The following is a 24,709-nucleotide window of genomic DNA, read 5'->3' on the forward strand; positions in this document are numbered from 1 at the left end:
TACCATCAGAAAAACATTTTTCTTTGGAAAGAGCAGCTGGTATCGTCAGTACCCTAACACTTGGAGACTTTTCTAAAACAAGAACAGATGGAACACAAAGGTGGACATTTCCCCTGATTTGTTTAAAAAAAAGCTGAGAACTGGAAGTATTTGTTCCAAATACAACAAATATTCTTCTAAAACACAACTGAACAATATGAAACTCTTTGAAGCATTATTGGTCTTTGTATTGGTCTTTTTTTTTTTTTTTTTTTGGTTAATCCTTTTACTCACTATAATTGGCTTGATTTTCACTGGATTGTTCCTGCAGGCAGTCTGTTCTTATTAAACCATGTGTTAGATTCACTTCCAACACTCTCCAGTTTTAATACTGCCAAAGTAATTTTCACACTAATGTATATCCAATTACCATTTCATCAGATGAAATAAAAGGTGATGGATTTTGTTTTGCAAATGCACACTGATTAAAATATGAAGGATAACACTTCTGTTAATGTCAGCCCCCATAAAGACCATGCAGTTCAAACTGTTAATAACAACCAAACATTATAACTTCAAGCTCAGCCTTAAGTGACCCTGTTTTATTTAATATAGAGCACTAATATAAATTTTGGGAATCTACAAAATAAACTAGTGACAAAGCAAACCTTTTTTTTCTCTTTACTTTACACTCTTTATAGTTTTTCCATCACAGTGTATCTGCAAAAGTTTGACTATAAAGTACAAATTATATCTGCATTTATTGTGTGTGTGTGTGTGCGTGTGTGTTTGTGTGAGTCTGCATGTCCATGTGTGTGAAAATGAGAGGATACTTACAGAGAGTATTCGGGAGGTACACCCTTGAAGGCCGGCAGGTCACGGACGTACTCATTATGGAACCATTTGACTTTGAAGTGAAGATTCATGTATTCAGTGCTTTTGCATAGGCGGTGCTTCTCATGCTCTGTAATACAGATTAAAACATGCAAACAGCAGATTTAAGCAAGTAAATATTAACTGAAGGCACAAAGCTTAAACAAAAAAACAAAAAAAGTTGTAAAAAACACGAAGACTTAAGAACAAGACCATCAGCCTAAGGTAGAGAAGGTTTTCCTGTTGCTGTCTGAGCAGTCAGGGTAGTGAGAACACCTGAGGTTGTCCTGGAGTGCCTAAAGGTTCTCTGTAGATCGTTTGGGTTCTCTGGGCTCTGGGGTGGGAGCTCTGTGGATTTGACTTGCTTCTCACAGATGCAATCAGATTCATTCAAAAGCAGTTTTTGTATGCATCACCTTTGTCCTGCTGGGTAATAATACTACTGTAGGAGATCTCTGCTACCATAAATGTGGCGATGGGGTGACTGGTCAGCAAAAGTGTTCAACCAATTGGCAGAGAATGTTCATTCATTCATTACCCTAACTGCTTAGTCCGATGAAGGGTTGCGGGGAAGCTGGAGCCTATCCCAGCAGTCTTTGCAGGGTACACCCTGGACAGCTCGCCAGTCCATCACAGGGTGCAGAGAATGTTGCTTTGTAGAAAGCTGACCAGTGTCCCCCTCCTTACCTACCAATGGTTTTAATGTTATGCCTGATCAGTATACATGTTCTCTTTTTTTTTTAGCATTTTATAGCTTTTTAAAATACACATGAACTAGATCAGGCTGTAATACACACAAACAAGTAAACAATCATATTCAAAGAAATATGAAGCACAAAGCAGCAGTGGTTGCTTTGAGTCTGAAATCTTAACAGGCTCAATTGTGCACAGCTTTGAGCTGTTAAAGAAGGGAGGGAAATAAGCCAGTGAATACACCAAGCTTTCACTGGAGAAAGAAAGCTCTTTTAATGACTGCAAACAAGCCAAAGCTAAAATGGATCACAATTTTGCTTCAGCTGATACGTCTGCTGAGTCATTTAGTCCAGTTTGCTGCAGACATTTCAGAGCCAATAAATATTTCTAAGGGTTCCCCTGGAGAGGAGATGCAGGGCGAGTGTGCATGGAAGGACAAAAAACACCAGAGAGTGCCACAGACAAGAAATAAAAGAACATAGAAGAATACATTGCTTGGTTGAAGATTAAACGATGGCACTTAGGAAAAAAAAAAGGCTTCGGGGAAACAGCTAATAAATAAAAAAAAGAACATAGTACCACGGCATCAGAAAGGATCTTTGGAGACTTTGTTGTATCATAGAAATCAAACACAGGAATCCATCATAGCAGCACAGATGAGACAGGATATAGATCAAAGACCACTCAGCATGTTGGCATTGCATACAAAAGAGACCAAGTCGTCACAGAGGAGCGCAGTAAAGACACTAAGGGTCTGCAGCCATGGAGAGCAGCCCAGTAAAGATGTACACTGTGCATCTGCATTGAGTGGGAGGAAAACTAATGATTCGGAAAGATTCCTGTGGGTGTGACAATATAGATGGCAGCTGCTAATCTTCTCAGGCTGCTGCTTCTTAACTGTTATTGGTATTTTAACTGTATTAATCAATTAGCATAAACAGTCACACTGCCTACTATGCAGTTCACAAATTACATAATCGATAGCTGCTATGTTGGCGCGTGTCACTTCAACAGAGTCTAATTTTATGCGGCATGGGTTGTATCACAGAGTGGCAGGAGGTTAGGGTCAGAAAGCAGACCCCCGGCCAGTTGGTGCAGACATCACAAATCAACGTGGAAAGAAACAACAAAAAAAAGAGATACATCTGCCAAACTCGGCTCAGTGAGAGACATATATCTAGTGCAGACTTTAGGAAGAAATGATAGCAGATGCTGAACAGAAAGCTGTGCATGGAGTTTCCAGTCATTTCTGGTTCTACCAAACTGAGAGAAAGCAGGAGAAAATAAACGCTGCATAGCAGAGCTAAAGATCCAAATAACACAATGGCGATGCGTCCAGTGTGTCAGACACAATAAACATCCATAAACTCATTATGATGGCAGTTACTCAGTTGGAAGAATTTAACTTGCTTTTCCAGCAACACGGTTAGAGATGTGTGGGAACATGGATCTATCCAATCATGTAATCTTCTGGAATTGTACAAAGAACTGTGAGTCAGTAATATTTTGTGAAATAAATTACACATTTCTTCCAGTAACTCAGGGCATCACTGAAACAGCATAAATGGCCAAACTTTTGTTCAACTGTAATATTAATGGTATAATGATAATAATAAAACAGTCGTGTAGAAACTGCCCTACATCTCAGCGAAAAATACATAAATTATATTTTGACTACAGCTGTGCATTAGGACCATAGACTGTATATAAAGAGATGGACGGAGCCTCTGTGACGTCACTCATAGGTTTCTGAAGAGCTGAATTGAAGCTCGGTGGGCGGCTCCTACCGTCGCCATGTTGGCAGCGTCATACGCATCGTCTCGCCTGGAAAATACAAATATGGGCAGAGAGGCGGAGCTAAGAGGGGAACCGTGAGCGTCATGGGAGATGAACTGACATCGAGCGAACTCTGAGCTTTCTGTAGCTACAAGCTAACTGAGCTAACCTGGAGATAACAGGAGCTAACCAGCTAACGGAGGTAAGCGGGCTAAAACTACTAAAACTTTACCAGGTCTTCAATTTAGCTTGTTAAAACCTTATAAAAACAAGTGGAATCTTTTTTTTCTTTTATTTATTTGATAGGGACAAGCATGAATTCATGGATGATGTCACATACTAGAGCACTTTAGCCAAGGCTAATTTTCAATGCCGGTTCCCAGTTGGGTTTTTACACTAGTCGAAAAAGTATTCACAGTACATTTCAATGCAAAAAAATAAAAAGTATATATACATATGTGCATATATGCATACATACAAAACACACACACATATGCATACACCCAAATGTAAAATTGAATAAAACACTACCAAAACTGTCATTAAAAATAAGTCAAAAATAAAACCATTGTCAGCACACACAAACAAACCCACCCTTTTAACACCCACTGAAAAATTACAATACTAAAAGTCAGTTAAGTCCTTATTTGTCTTTAGCCAGTTCACCTGGACGTGAACCTTTGAAAAGGTCTGTTGCGAATGAGTTTAATAAACTCCTCACAGACGAGACCGTCTGCCCATAACTAGTCCAGCATTAAGGGATTTTACAGTCATGGTTTGTCCCTCTTCTGCTTACTCTGCTGCTGGTTTGTCTCTCAACCAATGTGCTTTGTGGCTCAGGTACTAAATAATAAATACATTTGGAAATTAATTTAATAAAGCTGAAATTAATGAAGCTGTCAAAGCTCATCAGATTGTAATTTTTCAAGATGTTGCAGTGATGATGACGGATTGGTTTCAGTTGGAGTGGCCTGAGCCCGTGCTGTCATGCAGTATGATACATGAGGAACATATCAATGCATGCATGTACAGCAGGGCAGCCTTGTTTGGTATGTAGTCTCTGATTGATTTGATGATGACATAATTGGATGGTGGGATTCTGGTTGCTTTCTGTTTATCAAGTGGCAGAATGGAAGATTTTACCAGACTAAAGCACTCTACCTGTGAAGGGCTTCCCCTAACCCTTTCTATGCATAGTCATAACAGATGATACCTTCAGTTTAATTGACAGCATTTGCTTTCCTAAATCTGAAGTTAATGTTTACATGAGCGAAATCAAGATCTCCCTTGATCACTTTGTCCCTCTATATGTGAATGTGTTGGTCTTTTTTTAAATTTTCTTTAAACCTTTCCCATCAACTAAAATTTTATTTCTTTTGCTTGTGTAGCCCATGTTACATTCAGTATAAAATAAGTCATGAAGTTAACTAACGTTGCAAAATGCAGACAAATGTTTCTTTACATTTTGTCCTCTTTTTTTTTTTCTTTTCTTTTGGTTTTAGCAAATGTTGACATTTTGCAGAAATTAAATGAGAGTGGGGGGAAGGTATGTTTAATTACAAAAGGTCAATCATACGCTACCAGTCAAAAGTTTAGACACACTTTCCAATTGGATTTAATGGGAATGTGTGTCCAAACCTTTGACTGGTAGTGTACATGTGAAAACATACCAGAATCCCAGTTATAAACTGTGACTGACTCGAGTGAAGACAAAATTTGTCAACATCCAAGCACAATGTAAAAGGTTGAAATAAAGTTGAGACAGAGAGGAATTTCCACGAGTGTGACAGATTTGTTTTTATGTAACAGCAGATTTCTTAAACTGCTGCAGCAGAAAAAAAGCCTCGATGTTTGTGCACATACACATATACTGAAACACAAACTACAAGATGCACACATCCACACATCAAAGACATTTGAATCCAAAGCCTTGCACCGTGGCTGTCGTACCTTAATCCTGATAAGAGCCTTGGTGCTTACTCTGATGAATAGCACAACGGCTGCCACACTACACTCTGCTCTAAGCTCTGAGGAAAATATTTACATATGTGCAATTAACAATGTACCTGTTTGATAATGCTTTCAAATGCACAGCACAAGATTTTACTCAAATACTATGAATATTCCAGTCAAGTCAGGCTTTTGTCAGCTGTCCCTGCAGCATTTCCCTTCAGTGACTGTTGGGATTGAATAAAAATGCCCCATAAATAACATTGGCAGGTTGTTATACAGAGCTTTTATGTGTATGAACGGTGTTAAAGCAGCTATATGTAGACCTCAGGCATGATATGTTAGCACATTCACTAAAGGTTTCATGTCTCATTTTTTTTGGCATAAGCATAAAGCATAAATACAATTAAAATATCTTCTTTAATTCTTCCGTGATATTAGATTTTTTTTTTTTATCATTATTATTTTTGTGCAGCAGAATTTCTGTTGAGATCATTCTCTCCATTTGTGCCAAAGGAACAATGTGTTGAACTTGCACATACCGTATATACTTAAATGTCTTATAACATATCCAAGGAGTTACACTTGAGGACGATTTAAAGCAGTCATCTGCAGAATATATACTTGAAAAGCTGCAATGATCTTTGACGCTGTGTTGTTATTTTTCTTAAAAGCCCAACCGAGCAAATGTCACCACTTTCAGTACGACCTAACAGTCATGGCTGAAGCAGTTTTGATAGCTGAAATTGCCAAGTTGTCCTTTGGTTTTTATCTGCTAGAGCAGGTGATTCACACGGTGCAAATACTAAGTCCAGATAGTTTGACTGGAGACGACGTGCAGTTATTTTGCTGCGGAGGATATTTTATATCTGCACAGAGATCCACTGTGGCAGTGCCTTTTTAATAAGAGTGAATACACATACACACGTCGTCACACTTTGTCAACCTTTCTGCACTAAGCTCTGACTGCACCAGCCCCATACTGTCATGCAGGGGCAGTCACCTGCAGTCCCCAAGTAAAGGAAGCAGATGGAGGTCAGATGAGAGACAGAAAGGTAGAGGTCAGCAGGTGGCTATTTATTTATTAATTTATCTATTTTTGTCCATTCTATAGGTGTCAATGCCATATGCAAACGGGAATGTCTGGAATGTAATTTGGAAAAGAAGTCTTTTTTTTTTCTTTACAATGATGAGACATGATAATCTGAAATGCTCTGTGCTGTGTGCTTATCTTTCCTTTGTGGTTGTTATTTTTCAAATAAACAATAACAGGAATGGACACCGTTGTCCTGCATGGATGTCCGTTGGATGTTCATGAGGCATTTAAATTTGCATTTCCTGAAATAATAAATACGGATTCATATTTCTTGCATGCGAGTAGAAATTTCAGGCAGATGGTGGCACTGAAGTAAAAGGTCGGGGTCACATCCATCAATACCACATGAAGGGAGTAATGCAAGACCTTTATGCAACATCAGTAATGTAAGAGCTTTTAAATACAAATGTATTTTAAACCAATTAATGAATATGTAAATTAATAAATAAACTGCAGTTCAATCATTAAATGGGAGTGTTGATGCTGATGTCCAGCTATTTTTGGAAAACAGTTCTTTTTTTCTCTCTCGCTCTTTCTCCCTCTGTCAAGGTGTGTGTTAAGAAGGCAATGCTATCTTCATGCGGTTAAATGAACACAAAGCTCTTAAAAGCTTCAATATTAATATTTTAAACCTTTTAGCGTCACTGAAATTACTTTACTTTACTAAAATTATTTAATTTTGCTGGAAAACAGACATTTAGAAAGATAAAATGCACTTCTTTGCACATTCTGAATGAAAGCTAAAGGAAAAAAAAAAAGTCTATATACATATATATTATTTTCCGTTCACTGAACTGAATGTGTTTGTTGAATAGGGGAGGGAATCTAAGGGAAATGAGACCCCAGGGAGGAGTATTTTTTAAAACATTGCAATAAAACATACAGAAGCTGCCTGACTTCGCAGTGAAGCTGAAATTGGTTTTGAATTTTTTATGTTCAGAATTCCAACCAGCAATGTTGGAGGCAACATACTTCTTTTAAAATACCATCAAGGTCTGAACAAATGTGAATTAATTCCACATAAAATTATTCATTTCAACTCACCAAGTGTAATTATTTTGTAATAAAAGGTGTGCATTTTTATTTAATTGACAATCTGTCATTTTGGAGAGTAAATCAATTCATATTTATGTGTGCTGTGTTGATTTATGCAAATCCTGCCTCCAGAGGCCTTCTGGTGGTGTCACATGTACCATGCATGTGCATGTTCAATGTTTAATGTTTTAATGTGTACAATCCTAGAAACATTTAAGACTGAAGCAAGCACCATCACTATGACCTTGAGATACGCTTTATGTATTAGAATTGCATTTTTTGTGCCCTGCACATTATGAATGATGCAAAAGTTTGCAGAAGGACTAAGCAGTACAGTATGTGCATGCAAATGAGGAAGCACAAAGAGTGTTTGAAGTTTTGTAAAAGTGTAAAATCTTTGTCTAAAGACCATCTGGTTTTGCTGGCACATTTACTAAAAGCTTATTTTTATTTTACAGAGTGAATTTTAGCAAAAACTCTAGAGTTTATTATCTATCATTAGCTACATCATGTCCTCCCCTTTACACAGCAAAGTGTCTTTCTATCAATCCTGCAGATTAATGTGTCTGATAGATTTTGCTACATGCACTGTCTAGTTCAATAAAGTATATGTGAAACCATCACCAGGTTTTTAAAGAGTAACCGCATGTGTGATCAAATCAAGCTCTCCAGGTTTACAACTGGCGCAGGTGACAAAACCATCCCAGGTGCATTGAACACATGCAGTTGGCACATTTCCATGTGAAATCACTTCTATACTTGCATCAATGAATTCCCTGACCAAAGGTAAAAATTTTCCCTCTTTCCAAATTCTCATACAGAAAGTAGACGTCTGGGTGGTAGCCAACTTTCCTTTATGGTAGTATGTTGTATTTCCATGATGTAGTATCATCTTTACATGTAAACCTGCACTGCAGTGTTACATCTCATGAACAATTAAAGTATTTTTTACATCTCCAACTAATGAGACATTTCAGTATACCTTATACCGATGTTATGTTTGACAAAGATATTGTCCCATCTGCAAAAAAAAATAAATGGCTTTAAGTAATGTTCTGACCGTTATAACCTTATAAATAAACAGAACTGAATAAAAACATGTCAGTGTTGTTGTTTATCTGTTTGTTTACTTAGTTTTACTTTAAATACCTTTATTCAATACAGATCTCAAACATGAAATTAAAATGAAATTGACTCTTTGGAAAAGTAAGGGACATATTAAATACACTGAAAATCTAAACAAGTTTATTAATTCAAACCTATGATGTGACTGTCTTATTTACTGATGACATGTTGTCATTCTACCCCAGCAAATAAACAGTTCAGACTTCACTGAAAGCTTAATCCAAGCCATATATAGCAATGCCATTAATGTTCAAGATGAGTTTATGTCAGCTTTCAACTTCAACTGTGCATGAGGGAAAATACTTCATCAAACATTCAGATAGGACCCTCCTGTCTATTTTTGCACGTCAGTGTGTGTATTATACGTATTATGTGTGCACATCTGTTCATTTTGTGAGCGCTTCGTCTTTGTGTGTTGCAGATGGTAAACTCTGTGGGCAGTCCTGAGGGAGGAGTAGGCTCAAGGTCCCTGGTGAGGATGTCATCTTGTGTGACAGACCCCACAGGGACAGACACACTCACAGGAGACTCAGTCAGTCACTCTGCCTCATTTATTTAAATGCCGTGGATAATAAGATGAACCATGGTTGTTCATCACAGCTTTTTTTTTTTTTTTTTCCATCTTACAACTTGAATTCAGAAAAGTCAGAACAAAAAAAGCCTCATTTACATTTTGCAAAACCTCTGTTTTGGCACAATTAAGAATTAACAAGTCAGTAATGTTGCCATTTTTTCCTCAAAATCCTTAAAGGTGAGTCTGACATTGAGGAAACCAAAAGATGAAGCATTAAGTTGTTGTTTTTTGCCATTTTTCCTGCAAAGCACTGTAACCCTTTCAAAGGGAAAATCTTTTAAATGTTTTTGGACTACATCGATAACCCCACATTGACCTTGTCTCAAACATTTGGAAATGTGTTGCAAACCTGAAATGCAAAAAGGAAACACTTCATGTCAAATATCTTGGGTTGATACTGTCAGTCAGCCAGTCAATCATTTTCCTAACTGCTTAGTCCAATAAAGGGTTGCTGGGAAGCTGGAGCCTATCCCAGCACTCATTGGACAGAAAGGTTGATACTATCTGTGGTATCAACTGAAGAGATCACAGCTTTTTATCATAGCTTTGACAATTAGTTAATATTTAGAGCTGTATAGTGACATTTAAGCAAATGTATTAATAAGAACGTAAGGTTAACAGCTTTGCTTATAGACAAAGGATTACAGGACCCGAGTGGCAGTCAAAGTTCCTCTGTGACATACTTCATTCATCTTGGCTTGTGACCCAGTTCTGTCAGAGGGGTCATCCAAAGCAGTATCACAGGGCCCTACTAACACAGCTCTGCTAAAGAGCCAGCCTGCAGATACACTCATTCTTGTTGATATTCACAAAGAGATATATAATGAATTGGGACACAAGCAAATCTGTGCCTTCTGATGTTGAAAATCCACATTCAGTGCAAAGTGTGAAAATGTACAGGAGCCTTTTGTAATTTATTTTCAGTGAAGTTTCTTCAATTCAGGTATTCAAAGACACTAACAAAAAAAAAAACAAAAAAAAACAAAAAACCATGGAATTCCTTCAGAGAAGACTTAAAGAACATTATTATTTTTTCAGAGGACTGACAGACTGTATAACATTTACTGGAGGAAGTTTATAAAGCATTTATGAGATCTCCGTGTATGAAATAGCTGCACTGCCTGCAGTCAGACCTGAGTGATTCATGAACTCTATCGATATAAAAGCAGGGTTTGCTATGGTACAGAGCGATCAAAGGCAACACGTATCATCTGGCCACGCCCCATCTCTGTAAACACTGTCATTCTGTGGAAACAAATCTCTCACTGTCGAGTTACATTATTGAAATTCAATCAAACTATTCTACGGAGTGAAGCCGTTCTAACAGTCTGAACATGCGTTAATGGGCTGCTGCAGCACCGGCTCTCTAATGACATGCTCCAGAGCCTGCTACTGAATATACAGCATGTGCTGTAAAATGCTAGCGTTACTAATTGTCCTCTTGTTGATACACTCTTTTGTTTTTAACATTCAATGGAGATCTCTCTTTTTATCAGTCATACCTTTCTTTTATCTTCTGTTGAGGTTAAAGTGGCTATTTCACCTGAAGGCAGATATCATTTAAGCTGAACTATAAATGTGAGAACTTCAAATTTATTTTTGAGAAATCATTCGGTGAAATAACTTTGATGATGATTGATGAATGTTCTGAAAAGTGCATTGCAACTGACATGATAGACTTTGGAGAATTTACTGTGTAGGTATGGGTGAATCAGTGAGTGGAGGAGGGAACACAGCTGCAGCCATTTGCTCGCACATCTTCCCTATGTGTTTGCTGCCCCTTATTTCATCCTCCCACTTTTTGGTTTTAACATCTCTTACTCGTGCATTCCCACTCTAACACATTCAGATATTCTAACAGAGGTACTAAAATTAGCTGCATCCATTCTGCACCAGCACTGGCACTAAGAGCCTCGGAGCAAGAAGAAGAGGATGCATCAAAGACTTCATTAAGTAATGTGCAAGCTCATGTGCGCACTCAAATACACACACACATCTATCCTATAGTCTCATTCATTCCTTCATACTGGCTGGTACAACTCAACAATAGGACAAATGTGCAGAAAAACATGCCTGCACGCACATTCAGAGAGGAACACAGACCAACAAAGGAGGACATTCTGGCCCGCCTCCTTCAGGGTGTCTCTGTCAGCCGCTCTGCCAGTTTTATGTGCCCTCTTATGTAAACAGGTCACACCGAGTTACTTCCATTTGTCTGAATGAGAAAGACAAGCGGCAACCTAAACTGGCGCAGTATATCCTCAACTCCCTCATCACGACATGGAATGCGTGCACGACTAAAGCCATTGCTTGTGTTTGCATGTGCAGCATTTTATATAGCACAGATACAGTCTTGCGTTCATGCACAGTTGTGTTTTTGCATTTTTCTGGAACTCCTTTTTAATTTTATCACACATATTGCCATTATGATTGTTAAGCCTTCAAGAGTGGCACGTATAAAATTCACAGAAATTAAACTGCTCTTATGTAAGAGTGCTCTTACATAATCTATATATAACATTTGACCAAATGCGACTCAGCAAAGTTTCTTATTCTTTGGAGCGCAGTCAGGTCAAATGAACTGCTGGTGTTCCATTACAATTACTAGCCACTAATGTGCAACTGAATGATTATTTGTGATGGATCTCTGTAGAAAGCAGTCAGTCGTTAATAGAGTAATTAACTCTTCTGGTTTTTTTGCTGCTTTAATTTACATATTAGCACCTAATGTCTCTTCTGTAACCACATTATATTAATAATTGTGTTTGCTTTTTCAAGAGTTCTCATTCTAACACATGCATATTTGTGTATTATTGCTTGTGCAAACTGTGACATTAACAAAGTGACATAACCTTTTCTTCTTGATGCTTTAGGCATGCTTCAATTCACTGCAGTTTTCCTCTAAACAATAGGTGTTACTGCTGAAAAATACAAAGTACACCGCTACACTTGGTAAACATCAGTGGAAAAGGTATTGCACAGGAAGTACTGTACACAATAAACCCTTCCTTCCACACACACTCACACACACACACTCCTCCACCAGGTTTTCAACCATGTGGGAATCTCTGAGCGGCTGCACTGACTGATCAAAGAGATGTGAGTGAACCCACTCTCACACTGCTGCCTTCAGCTTGTCCATTTGGCAAATGTAACAGCCTTGCTACCTGGTTACAATAGGTGGAAGGTGTGCAATCAGCTAAAACATACATCAGTGCACACTTTGATCCTTATGCCGTTATGAACAAGGGTGACGTCATTAATAGCCTAACTTTATGGAGCAGCAAAGCATCAGGAATTTAATAACTTTTAGGACAAATTTGTCAGTCATTAATATCAATTCATCTTATAGCCAAGCATTTATGGAAGTGCAGCTCCATAAAATAATAGTTCAGACTAAAGCAAAGAAAAGCATTTTAAAAATCTGCAAAGTGAAATATATTACACATTTCACATTCACCATGCATTCACCATCATCTAATGTGGTCGACGAGGTGCCAATAAACAAGGAAAAACCTTCCTCATCAAGCCGAACCAAGAAGTCCAGGACGCAATAAAACCAACAAAAAAAGGGCAATAATTCACACAAAGTGCTCCTTTGGGGAATGACAGTCATGTCTTCCTCCTGGCACGTGTTGTAGGTGTGTTGTGATGTACTAACAAGAGGAGGCAAGAGCAGGAAAAGCATGAGAAAAAGGATTCAGGTCAAGGAGTGAGAGCGAGGGTATATGTGACTAAGTGCATCCATGATTCTTATCTCTTTTTCTAACACGAACACCCTCAGGCAATTCACACACATGCATGCATACACAAATACACAGACATACACACTACTTAAACCTGCTGTGACAGCAGTCAGGAGCACCCTAGGTGGTCACATGCCCAGCTGCCCTGACTCAGATATGCACACATAAAACACACGGCCACAACTGCTTTGTGTCCTTTTTCATTACAGATTTACTTTAGCATCTGTGTTATGCTATTAAAGCAAGGATAAGTGATGTGAACAGATATCATATTGTACTATGAAACTGTGCTATGCAGAAGTGTGTCAGTGATATGTGTGCTGCCAAAAGTCCTTTTTTTTTTTTACAGACACTAAACCAAAATAAAATGTTGTACAGAAATATTCATAATTTAATCATACGTGTATTATTTTTTTCCTTATTTTTCTTTTAGTATTTTCATTAAGATGCTTGTTGGTAAAATGTCTTTACATAGAGGTGTGAAAGGTGGTTCAATTATTTTAGTAAATGTATAAAAATGTGTGGAAATTATGTGCAATTAGGACAGAATAACAGTAATGGAGGACTCCTCCTATACAACATGCAGAAACACCAAATTTCAGACCATAGAATAAATATATATATATATATGTATATATAAAATCGTGAATGTATATATAAAAACACAAAATATACCTAAAAACACAATACTAAAATTTCATGCAGTTCATTGTTCAGTTTTGCTTTGTATGTATTTTTCCTGTATATGTCAGTGCCTAAGGGCAAAAGTTGTGTTTTAAGATGTTTCAGTATTTATTGAACAAATAACTTGCATTAAATTATCTAAAATAAAGGTTTGCTCACCTTCTGGTGTGAATATAGCCCCAATAAATATATTTTTAGTGCCATTTTGTGTGGCCAAAAAGCAAAGCTGTTTTCTTTGAAAAAGTCTATCAAAAATGGATTTCCTATGGGTTTCAGACAGTCATATGACAAATAAATGCAATGTTATTAGTTCCCTGTGCTCTACCCTCCTTCTTAAAGCATTGCATTATTTAAAGGGACGCATTGGGAAATGTGCCAGGCCACAAATTAGTGTGTTGTCTGGGGGCAACATTGTGCAGTAGAGGGTTAAATAAGCCTTACGAAACAGAGGGCAACTGAAAAATCTTTCCAGACAGAGTTGGTTAAATTACTCATAATTAGCTATTAAATGTCCCAATAGGCCCATGTTTCAGATTAACTGTTAACTAAATGTGGATTACTGTGTTCTGCGACTTAGAGGTGAAAATAAAAACCTAATTGATGTACAAAACTGTCCTCCTTGCTCATCACTGCAGTTTTCATGGCAAGTTATTTTCTAAAAGCAAACCCTGAAACGCTACTGTAAGGACAGAGTGACAATTCTGGTCCTCCAAGGCCACTGTCTTTCAGATTTGTAATGTTTCCCAATTTTGACATGCCTGCTTCATCTTCACATGATCAACACGCTGTTGGATTTCCCCCCTTCTTTTTTATATTGTAGTAATGCAAACAACTTACACAATACATAAAAATTACACAGAAAGATTATTAGACTCAGCTGTGAGAGAAACAAGAGGAAGGTACATTATTAAAGTGGAACTATTATGTGCATTTCAGGCTAATTTATTTTTATTTCTGAGACCAGAAGGGCTGGGATTGATCGGGTTTACTTCAGACCGACCCTCTCCGTAGGCTGTCAGATCAGCCTGTGGGCAAAACGAGTGGATTGAGACTCTTCCGCATTAAGCCCCACCTCCTGCCACTGCACTACATCGGGAGCGCGCACCGCAACTGCTTTCACCGTCATTGTAACATCTCATAAACAGAAGGATTAGGCTAATATGAACTCAATAAAAAAAAAAAAAAAAATACAATGTCAACACATAACATACAGTCCTACATGTTGGAACCTGAATCAGACCCTGAAAACGAAGTGGAAAACAGCAACCCACAGCAACGAATGCAGCAGGATGTCTCTCTTTGGTAAACACACCAGCCATCGTTCAAAATAACTTTATCCGACGTTTTCCACCCGCCTGACGCATTTTTCGTCGCCATGGAAACCAAATGGAGAGAGTGCTGGAACTCTCAAACATGTGTTTAGGTGATAAAACGCAGTGCCGTTCACATGTCTGATGAGGATTCAACACTGTAACACTGTAGGAAGCTCAGAAAACTCGAAATACCATAATAGGACCCCTTTAAGCATATTATTTATGAAGAGGAGGAGAAATATCTAATGTAAAAAGAGAAATAAATTGTAATTAAATATATTAAAAAGAGAAGGACAATAAAACTGCAACCCAAAACCAACCCTGCATCTCAGCTTCAAAACAGCACCTGCCACCAGCCGTGTGCCACACCTAACCTATGTTTCATGTTACCACTTCGATTTGTCCTATGGAAGTGTCAATGAAATAAAATTGGGTCAGTGTGTGGTCTTTTTTTTAAAAAATATGAATCAGGTGTGTCTGAGCAGAAAAACATCTAAAACCTGCTGGACAGTTGCCATTAAGGACAGAAGTAGTCCATCCCTGGGTTAGGAGGTAAAGTTCCTGTAAATAACGTTTGAAAATAATGACTTGTGGCTGACGAGGCTCTTTAACTTGGACAGTTCTTACCCTTACACAATTTCCCATCTGGAAACCTTGTACTTCTGGTGGCTTTTTTAAATTTTTTTATTTCCGTTATCAAATTTATTATCGAACAGATCTGCTGGCTGCTGCTCATTATGTTATAAATAAGCATGTTATAATGCAATGATGTACTGCAATGGTATAGTGTCACTTTAATCCTGTGATACTTTGACCTGTCACCATTGCACAGAGGTTTTATTAGGACATTGATTAATTGTGCCAACTTTGACAAAAAAAAAAAAAAAAAAAAAAAAAAAAGCATTATAAGGCTTTTTAAGGAGAGTTCAGAAGAACTTTGATCAGTGGCTAGCAAAGACTTTTCCTTTAGTCCATGTGAATATTTTGGCAAAAAATTATTTAAAAAAAAAGGGAAAAAAAAACCTCAAAAGATTCCACAGACAAGTTCAGCAGAATGAGACAAAATAACCCGATAGGGTAAGTATGGAAGCAAAAAAAAAAAGCTGCAACATCAACATACAGAGCAGGGTGGTGCCGCAGCTGCATCTCTTCATCTCTCCATGAGGTACAAATTATAACGTGAGCTTCTTTCAGGTCGTTGTCTCCATTTCAGAGCAAAATAACAACTCGAATGCTATAAAGGAATGAACTAAGTCCATTTGCAGTGTATGATTGTCAGAGAGCATAATATTTAGTCAAACAAAGCTCCCAAAGAAGAAATTTTGCCTTCAGACATGATCTGTGAAAAAGCTCACAATCCGATGTGACACCCTGCTGAGTCCTTACCTGCAACAAGTCAACACATTCATCTGAAAGCACTTTTAACAATTATTCACAAACCGAGTTCCATTAAGTCTGCTCTGCGCTCCAGTTTATATCTTATACCCTGCAGTTTGTTCCAGAAGCTACAAACATCAAAAACAGCCTCCGGGAGGCATTTACTGGCATCTGAGAGAGGAACTGGAGTGAGAGGTTGAAGTTAAACCCATGACAAAGCAGGGAGCAGTCATCTGGATGCCAGAAAAGCAGATCTGACTTTTTCTGTTCAGGTCTCTGCTTTAAGTTTTAAAAAATAGAAGAAGAATTATGTTGACAAAGTCAGCATATATACAATATATTTCATTTTGAAGCATTTATTTTCAAAACTAGTTTTGTATGAGAGCAACAAAATGTCACTATTAGAGAAACCGTTATTACATAGATATCGCCACTCCCAATCTATGACTGCTGACTGATGGAAGTGCTTCAAAGGAGCACCCCACCTGCCATTGGTCATTAGTCAAACAAATATCTGCCTCGTCTTCACTGTGCCTCTTTTACACCTTTTTATCATGCTCAATTGCTAAACCATCTTAGTATATCCTTTTCTTTTTCTCTCTCTCTGTTTTGTAACTTGTCCTGCATCCAAGCAAGCAGAATGGTGGGTTTGTTGCTGTGTTGTGCCAAAATGTTTGCTTTGCCAAGGACAGCTTTATGGATATAAGTCCCCTCTTGATATTTAAGTATTATTTTTCATTTTTAAATTAGTCTTACTAAATCACATATTAATGCTTGACCAGCCAGGTTGGCGGGGGCAAAAGAAAGATGAGTTAAGATAGCTAGAAAGAAGTTAAGATAGAAAGTAACAGCATCAGCTGTTTAATCTAAATGGGATAAATGAATAAAAAACAAAACAGGCGCTACATCTGTAAGGGAACAGAAAACTACCTGTGCCCTTTTCAAAAAAAGCAGAGGTGACAATCATCAGGAGGACTTAGAGCATAACAAAACAGACAAGCTCGACAAAAAAAACCCCTCATAAATCACAAGAAAAGCATAATTTCATTAGTGACCGGAACAGCATGTAGGTTAGGAAATGTGGGGGTAAAATGTTAGACACGAATCATGATTTGTTATCATACAAATGTGAGCAGGTCCCTGGAAAGATCAGGGGCAGACCATCGGGCCACCTGGGACCCAGAGCACAACTGCCTGCCAGAGCTTTTGACATCAAAATACATTAAAAAAAAAAATAAAAAAAAAATACTGAGAATCTAATCTGTTTTTGACTGTGCCTTTAATCATCCATTTTTCTTGATTAAAAGAAGTTTCCTTTTCTCTAAAGGGATCGATAAGGTGAAGGAAAGAAAGAGTCATTTAGACAGGCAGCAGATTGGACTACATAATGAGGTCGAGAACCAACTGTGTAGGACCAGCCAACAAGACGTATTCAACATTGTAACACAGTAACAGAATCTTTAACAGAAGCAAAAAGAAAGCAGCAAAGCAGAATTAACAAACTCCCAGGTAGCCCATATGTACTATTCCTCACCACTTGACCAGTTCAGGTCATTTATCAAGTTAATTGTCCATCATTCACACGGAAATGCTCTCTGAAAGTGATAATCGTGGAATGAGTGGCTTTACTCACCTTCCATTGCATACTTCATATCCTGGGCAAAGAGATTCCACATGATCTCAGCGCTGATCTTGCCCACACTCAGCTCCTGTGGAAACCTGGTGGAATTGAAACGCATCCCAATCAGACACATTTCCGGATAATGACATGCACGAGTGGATGGCCTGATGGATCAGTCAACCTGAATCTCTAGAAAATGACTTAACAGATGTGGAAGAGGATATGGTTGGTGAATTTTATAATCAACCCCCCACCCAATCCCCGTCATTCCTGCTTGAATTGCAGTGGAATTTGGATGCATGGTTGAAGATGAGAAATGTGTAAGAGGAAATGACACAGCTAAGGAGAGGCGCAGAGGGTGGCAACCTATTTGGCAGGCAATCTGCTTTTTTGAATGCCTATAGATTTTCAATCAAAATCTGAATGTGAGATGTCAGTGGTTTAATTACCTGTTTCTGAGATGGGAGGACATTTATAGATGTAAATGTTTTACTTTGCAGGGGACTGTTAATGGGCTCAAGATGAAGTCATAAAGGTTTAGTTTCAGAGTTTATTTTTGTAAATTAAGTTATGTCAACCTGCAAAAAACTGCAGGTTGCCCAAAAAATGTAAGCTTGTCTCAAAGTAAATTTGATAAACTGATATGTCTCAGTCTGAGGTGTAAGCAGCTGGCTGTCTCTGCAAACCACCACTTTTGGCTCCACCCGGCTGTTTTTGGCAGTGGCTCGGCTTGTTTTCCTCCAGCTGGCCTCCATGCACTGCAGCTACTATTTCAATGGCATTTTACTTCCGAGGTAGCCGCTGCTTCAGCCGGCCGTGTCCAGCTCTGTCCACTGACTGCAGCTCTTTGGGGCTGTAGGCTGAAGAGTAGGTGGAAGAGAGGTTGCTGTTAAAAAACGGAATTGCTGCTGGGCCCTGATATCCCCACCACCTGTCTACCCAGGGGGGCGACAGCCACGTGCAAGCAGTGCTTGTTTTTTGGAGAACTATGGGGAGACTCGTAATGCAGCAGACTTCCCCTGGAATCCAAGCACTGTTGAAACATAGAGAGGCCATCTGGAGGAGAGTGCCCAGGTGGACCAGAAAGTGGTGGTTTGAAGAGAAGAACTCTGAAGCACCTGCTTCTGGAGCCTCAGACTGAGTAACATCGGTCTATTTCATTTACTTTTAGTTCCAGACTTGAACTGAATCAAATCGTTTTGTGTAATAATTTCACAAACTTCATCATATTCATCTTGTCACAGACGTTGCTGCACCCAGTGTCTTTTAAATAAACCACTGTGGTTGCATCATCTTCTTTAAGTGTGAAGACAGGGACAATATTTGCCACCAAAACCTCCCAGTCTTGCACGTTCTTGCTTTGCATGTGTTGACAGGATCTTTGCAAAGAAATTTCTATTTATTTCCACAAATGCAAATCTTTTTTACAACCATGCAAATCCTTTTCTGCACATTCACAAACTGGAAAATTCAGGCAGATTATTTCTGAAATTATTTGCATACGTTCATTTGCAGCTGCAAAATCTTTATGACTTTATAGTGAGTCCATAATGGTTTTGATTTAAAAGCAAACACATATGTAAGACAAATTTAAAGTTATCAACAGCAAAAGACAATGCAACAGCAACGGGGTGCCTGGTTTGTGCATCATCTGTGGCATTTGCTGAAAAAATAAAAGCAGAACTAGTTGCTTCTCCTTTTATCTTTTATCATTTTCAGAATCTTTACCCCCACTTTAGTTATTCCTGGGAGTATTGTAGCTGAGGCAGACACTGAAATCCTTCATGATTAGAGTGAATATAAATCAAAAGCCAATGTGTATAGCTGTGGATAATTTACAGATTGGGAAACAAGTGTTATCTCCAAGCATAGTATTCGAGAAATAATCTAGAACAATTCTCAAGCTTTGAACTTTTAAAAACAACTAAAGCATGTAGTTTAATATTTCCAATCATAAAATCAATTCTGTACATCAGTTTACTGACTCAGAGTTCCCAAGGCCTGATTCCCACGTAAATATTCTCAGCAGAGAGCTATAGACTGACAGTTCTGACCCTCTGGCCTACTGTTTCTTTTCTTTCCCCCATTTAAAGGCAACAGTCTCACTCATGAGTGTATTGAGAAAAACCATCAGAGACTCTGTCACTCTGAAGTTTGACCAAGAGGAGGTGGAGACATTAAGTAGGAATATTGCAAATCTATCATTAGTTTGGAAGAAAAAGCTCAAGGCATAAACAGAGCCTTAATAAGCATCATAAATCAGCAGGAAGAAGGAGGAAAAGAAATACTGAGAGGGGGTATGAGGCACACAGACAGAGAACGTACTTCATCTTATTTCTTCCCAGGCATGCAACAACTGCCTGTTTTCAGGTCATAAAATGTGTTTATTTTGTTATACTAATTATTACAAAGTTGAATATTTGTACTCTTTTTTTTCTTGCAAAAGACCTTAGCACAAGTACACTGTCATTCTATAATCAAACAGCTTTTCTCTTAAATGAGTCATTATCTATGGTTGTTCCACACAGCATTTGTCATTGCTGAATTCTTTAGTTATTTCATAGACTTGTATAGTCAAGAAGTAGTTGATCAAATCAATCAAAATCAAAAAATATAAAACTAGAAAAGCACTCGGAGAGCCCAGACCTCCACCAGGCATATTGTGATTAACACCCAACATAACTTCAAAGTGATCCAGGATCTCTTCTGGATCTACACCAAAATATAATCATTTGTTCCTTGTGAGGCCCCCAACATATCCTTAAAATTTCATCAAAATCCATCCGTAACTTTTTGAGTAATGTTGCTAACAGACAACCAAACAAACAAACAAACTCCGTCGAAAACATAACCTCCTTTGTGGTGGTAATTAAAAGACCAAGTAAACAAAGTTCAGAGAAATACGTAAAGATATTGGACCCTCATGTCCACCCAGCGGCATGGAAACGGACAAACAGCGCCTCTACTGAAAGCACACATCCCACAGATTCCCAACATACCAGTTTAATGTTGCTATGATCAAGATTTACTTCACCAGAGTCAAAAGTAGGCTGTATATATGCATATATTACATATTCTGTCTTACCTTTGCTGTTTTGCCTCCAAAACTTTAACTCACCGACAAAACTGCATTCAGTAAAGCAACTACGATTCCCACTGTGCTTCGGGAGTAGCTAGGCAGACAAAATCCCAATTTTGTACCCGGTAACATCAGTTAGATTGGACGACAACAGGTGTCAGTCATTCAGCATCACAATTATTTCCTGCTTTGTCGGTGCCGGTTGGTCACATTTATGTAAACATGATGATATCAGCATGATTCTACCTTATCAAACAATTAGAAAGCGGGGTCGTAGCTAAGGTTATATGCACTGCGCACACGCCCACTGCATACGATTACCTTGTAGTCAGTAGCGTGGCGTCTGCTTTGTACGTTTTATTTAAAAAATAGAATCCCGGATCTCTTCCGGATCTCCACTAAAATTTCACTATTTGTTCCTCGTGACACCCCCAACATATACCGAAAATTTAATCAAAATCCATCCATTACTAATGTTAACAGACACACAAACTCTGACAAAAACATAACCTCCTTGGCGGAGGTAAATATATGGTGTGTGTGTATATATATATATATATATATATATATATATATTTATTCAATTTGCGGGAGCTGATTGGACCAGAAGTTATATTTTAGCTATTTTTTTTTATAACTCATAATAAGATACTAAAAAAAGAGACAACATAAATGAATGACACCTAAACAAAGCTTTTCACAACAGTTCGCACACCCCTGCTGTTAAATGATCTTCAAACATGTTGCTCTTTAGACAGGTATTGATCAGATTTCATGGCATGCACCACCCCCATCCTCCATCCAAAACGAAACATAGTTAAATGAAGAAGCACATACTGGTTGATGACCGGGGTGTAGGCCGTTCGGTCCTCATCGATTACAGATACCATGAGAGTGATGAGTTTTGGCCAGAAGTCCAGGTTCTTTATGGATGGACCCTGCTCCTCTCTGGGAAGGTCCAACTTCCGGCTCTGTAGAGAAGGAAATTCACATGGCAAGGTTGAGAGGGGAGCAGGATATATGGCTGTTTGAAATTGGAAAAAGGCTAAATTAAACTGATATACTGAAAGCAACTAAACTGGACAGAACAAGAAGCCGAGCACAGGAAATTAGTTTTATGGCAGATGTCCTAAGTGTGACATTGTAAAGAGTTAAATAAGGTATAACTATCAGACTTATGTTAATCCCAAAAAATAATTATCAGAAAGTTGTGCTTTGTATGTGTATTCTATGATTACTGAGCATGTATTTATCTTGCTTATTGGTCAGGTATGCAGGTCCTGTGACCAAGAAGCAAGATGTAACCCAGATGTACTGGTTTGACATTTCATTTCACTAAAATGAGCCTCACTGTTTTAGTTTTCTGCTGATTTATTGGTAAATTAACAAAGACCACTAAATGACTTTAATGCAAAGGATATGCAGTGTAATTGTCTTGTGCTCAAAATAAGACAAAAAAACAGAAGTACTTAGTTTTAAATATTAGTCATTTATGTCGTAAAAGCTGTTAGATGATAAGCAGCAAGTTGTATCCCATAAATTCCTCATTTAGGTCACCAACTCCTTTCACATTGGACTGATATAATGCAACAAAATACAGTCTATGAAGCACAAATAACTGGCATTAACGCAGCGATGGGAAGATTCACATCATCAGATGAACTCCTTATTATCACAGCAGACTTTGTTTGGCTGGGTTAGAAAATCGCTAAAGCTTAATCAATTAAGAACATAATAGTGCACTTGTCATCAGTGAAATAGTCTGCAGTCAAATCAAGCAGCTCAAAATATCTGCTATCAAACGGTTTACAGCTTTTTCATTCATTTTAGAAGCATCTTCACTGACAAGTGCATTTGTAAACACTTGTGCCTGTTGGGTTGTGTTGTGGAAATCTATGTCTCAATGCTTGAATGAAGGTGTTGAATTTAAAACCTCTCACAGACTCTGCCATCTGTTCACCCCACACTGAGTGCAATTGCACTGCTGCACAGTTAGCAAGTAACCGTTCCAGCAGTTCAGTCTGCTATGAGCAGGGTACAAAAAAAAAAAAAAAAAAACACCACAAAGAGTGCCTTTACCAAAAAATATCTATAAATACAGGTCATGGCGCTAAATCTTTTCATATGGAAAAGCAATTCTATTTATAAAATAAATAAATAAATACATTCAGATACTGAATATTTTAAGGTGAATTATTAAACAACTGTAAGCAGGTTGACTTGGGTACAGATTATAAAGGACATTTTGTAGAGCTGGTAAAATGAGTCAATTTATTGCAAATACAATCTTCACTGCATCTAATTCCTACAATAATCAAGAGTCTGAAAGGGATAGAGTCTTGATTTAAATAAAGTAAATGGAGATAAAGGCCACGTTACGCTGCTGTGTGTTCTGCTAACGTTGTATTGGGAATTTTGCTAAGGTTGTCTATCAACCTGTTCACAAACCTAAAAAGAATATATACGTTTCTTACAAGGTTCGATCACATGAATCATACATGTCATATTAAACCCAGTCTGATTATGTATCTTTTCTGTGGAGATGTTGAAGTCTGCCCTCCCAAAAAAATCTGCAGCATGTTTTGCAAAAGGTCTTGAAAAAGGGCAAAGTGGTGAAACTACAGAGATCAATATGGTCATAGATTGACAGACATTTGGTGTTTGATTTACTTAATCAAAGCTAAACTAATAACAGTTAAAAGTAAAGTGACCATCAATAACATAATTAATTATCTATGTAGAGGCCTGTAATCAATTATTGCGACCAATTCATAGTTTATTGAACTATGAAAATGACTCCTCCTTCAATGACAACAGCGCACTGTGACATAAGAGGCCTGGACCATCACCAGGGTGATACTCTTTATCATTTACACGCTGGAAAGTTCATTTCTGTTACGCTGGAGATGTGGATAAAAAAAGACATGTCTCTGCAGGAGGTAAGTCAACTTTGCAAAGCTTGTCTGTACATTTGTGTGTGTGTGTGTGTGGGGGTGGGGGGGGGGGGGGGGGGGGGGGGGGGTGTGTGTGCATAATAACATCCATACATGAAGGACACAGAAGGTTGTGTCATACCTTGTAAATTTGAATGCAATCTGCATCTAACTAAAATGTGGCATACAATCTTTTTTACTCATCTGTATTCACTTCAGGTAGAACCGCATACATTGTCAAAGGTGATTAAGTAGCCTGCTGTCTTTGCACAGTCAACAACACACCCATGGGCTTCACTCAAAGTTGTAGTTAGAAGCGAATGTAACAATAATCAGAGTTCAGCTAAGTTTCACTGCTTTGGGTGCATGGAGTGTTGGAGGCACTGGCAGAAATATTCATAGCGGCATATAACTCCACCTCAAGAGGATAGCTTGTGGTTTATGGTTATTGTTTAGCATGCTGAGTCCCTGCGCGGCAGGAATCAGCATTAGCACACAATGGGCTCCTCATCAATTCTCAAAATATGACACAGATTACAGAAACTCTGATTGAAGGATGCTCTCAGAGAATATAATCAAATTCCCATGAGCATGAGATGTGAGCTGTGGGTTGAACTGAAACAGGTGCAATGCATTTTAAGTAACATTGAATGTATGCTGTATATGTGCTTATACTGTAATAGAGCTGTGATTGAACGCTGGTGAACCCTTTGGAATTCTTCAAATGTCAACAAAAATAAGACCTTAAACCTGTCTGATCTTTTCAGCTGAACATTTTTTGCAACTGTTGATCAGTCAGCTTGAATAAAGTCCATTCATCTGACTGGGAACAAAACCATTTTAAACTGGGATTTT

At 38.1% G+C, this 24,709-nt stretch overlaps 1 protein-coding gene across 1 annotated transcript in view; it reads right to left on the reverse strand.

Moving 5' to 3' along the window:
* Positions 1-24,709, reverse strand: part of unc13c (unc-13 homolog C (C. elegans)) — a gene marked incomplete at both ends in the record, with an annotated part of 106,411 nt that overhangs the window by 22,961 nt on the left and 58,741 nt on the right. The window contains 3 exons of the mRNA XM_079242494.1: positions 817-943; positions 17,855-17,940; positions 21,759-21,892. Of these exons, the coding sequence (XP_079098620.1) occupies positions 817-943; positions 17,855-17,940; positions 21,759-21,892 (347 nt within the window). The remainder of the gene's footprint in view (positions 1-816; positions 944-17,854; positions 17,941-21,758; positions 21,893-24,709) is intronic.

This window comes from Telmatherina bonti (assembly GCF_933228915.1).
Source record: "Telmatherina bonti genome assembly, chromosome: 1".
NCBI classification, from domain to species: Eukaryota; Metazoa; Chordata; class Actinopteri; order Atheriniformes; family Telmatherinidae; genus Telmatherina; species Telmatherina bonti.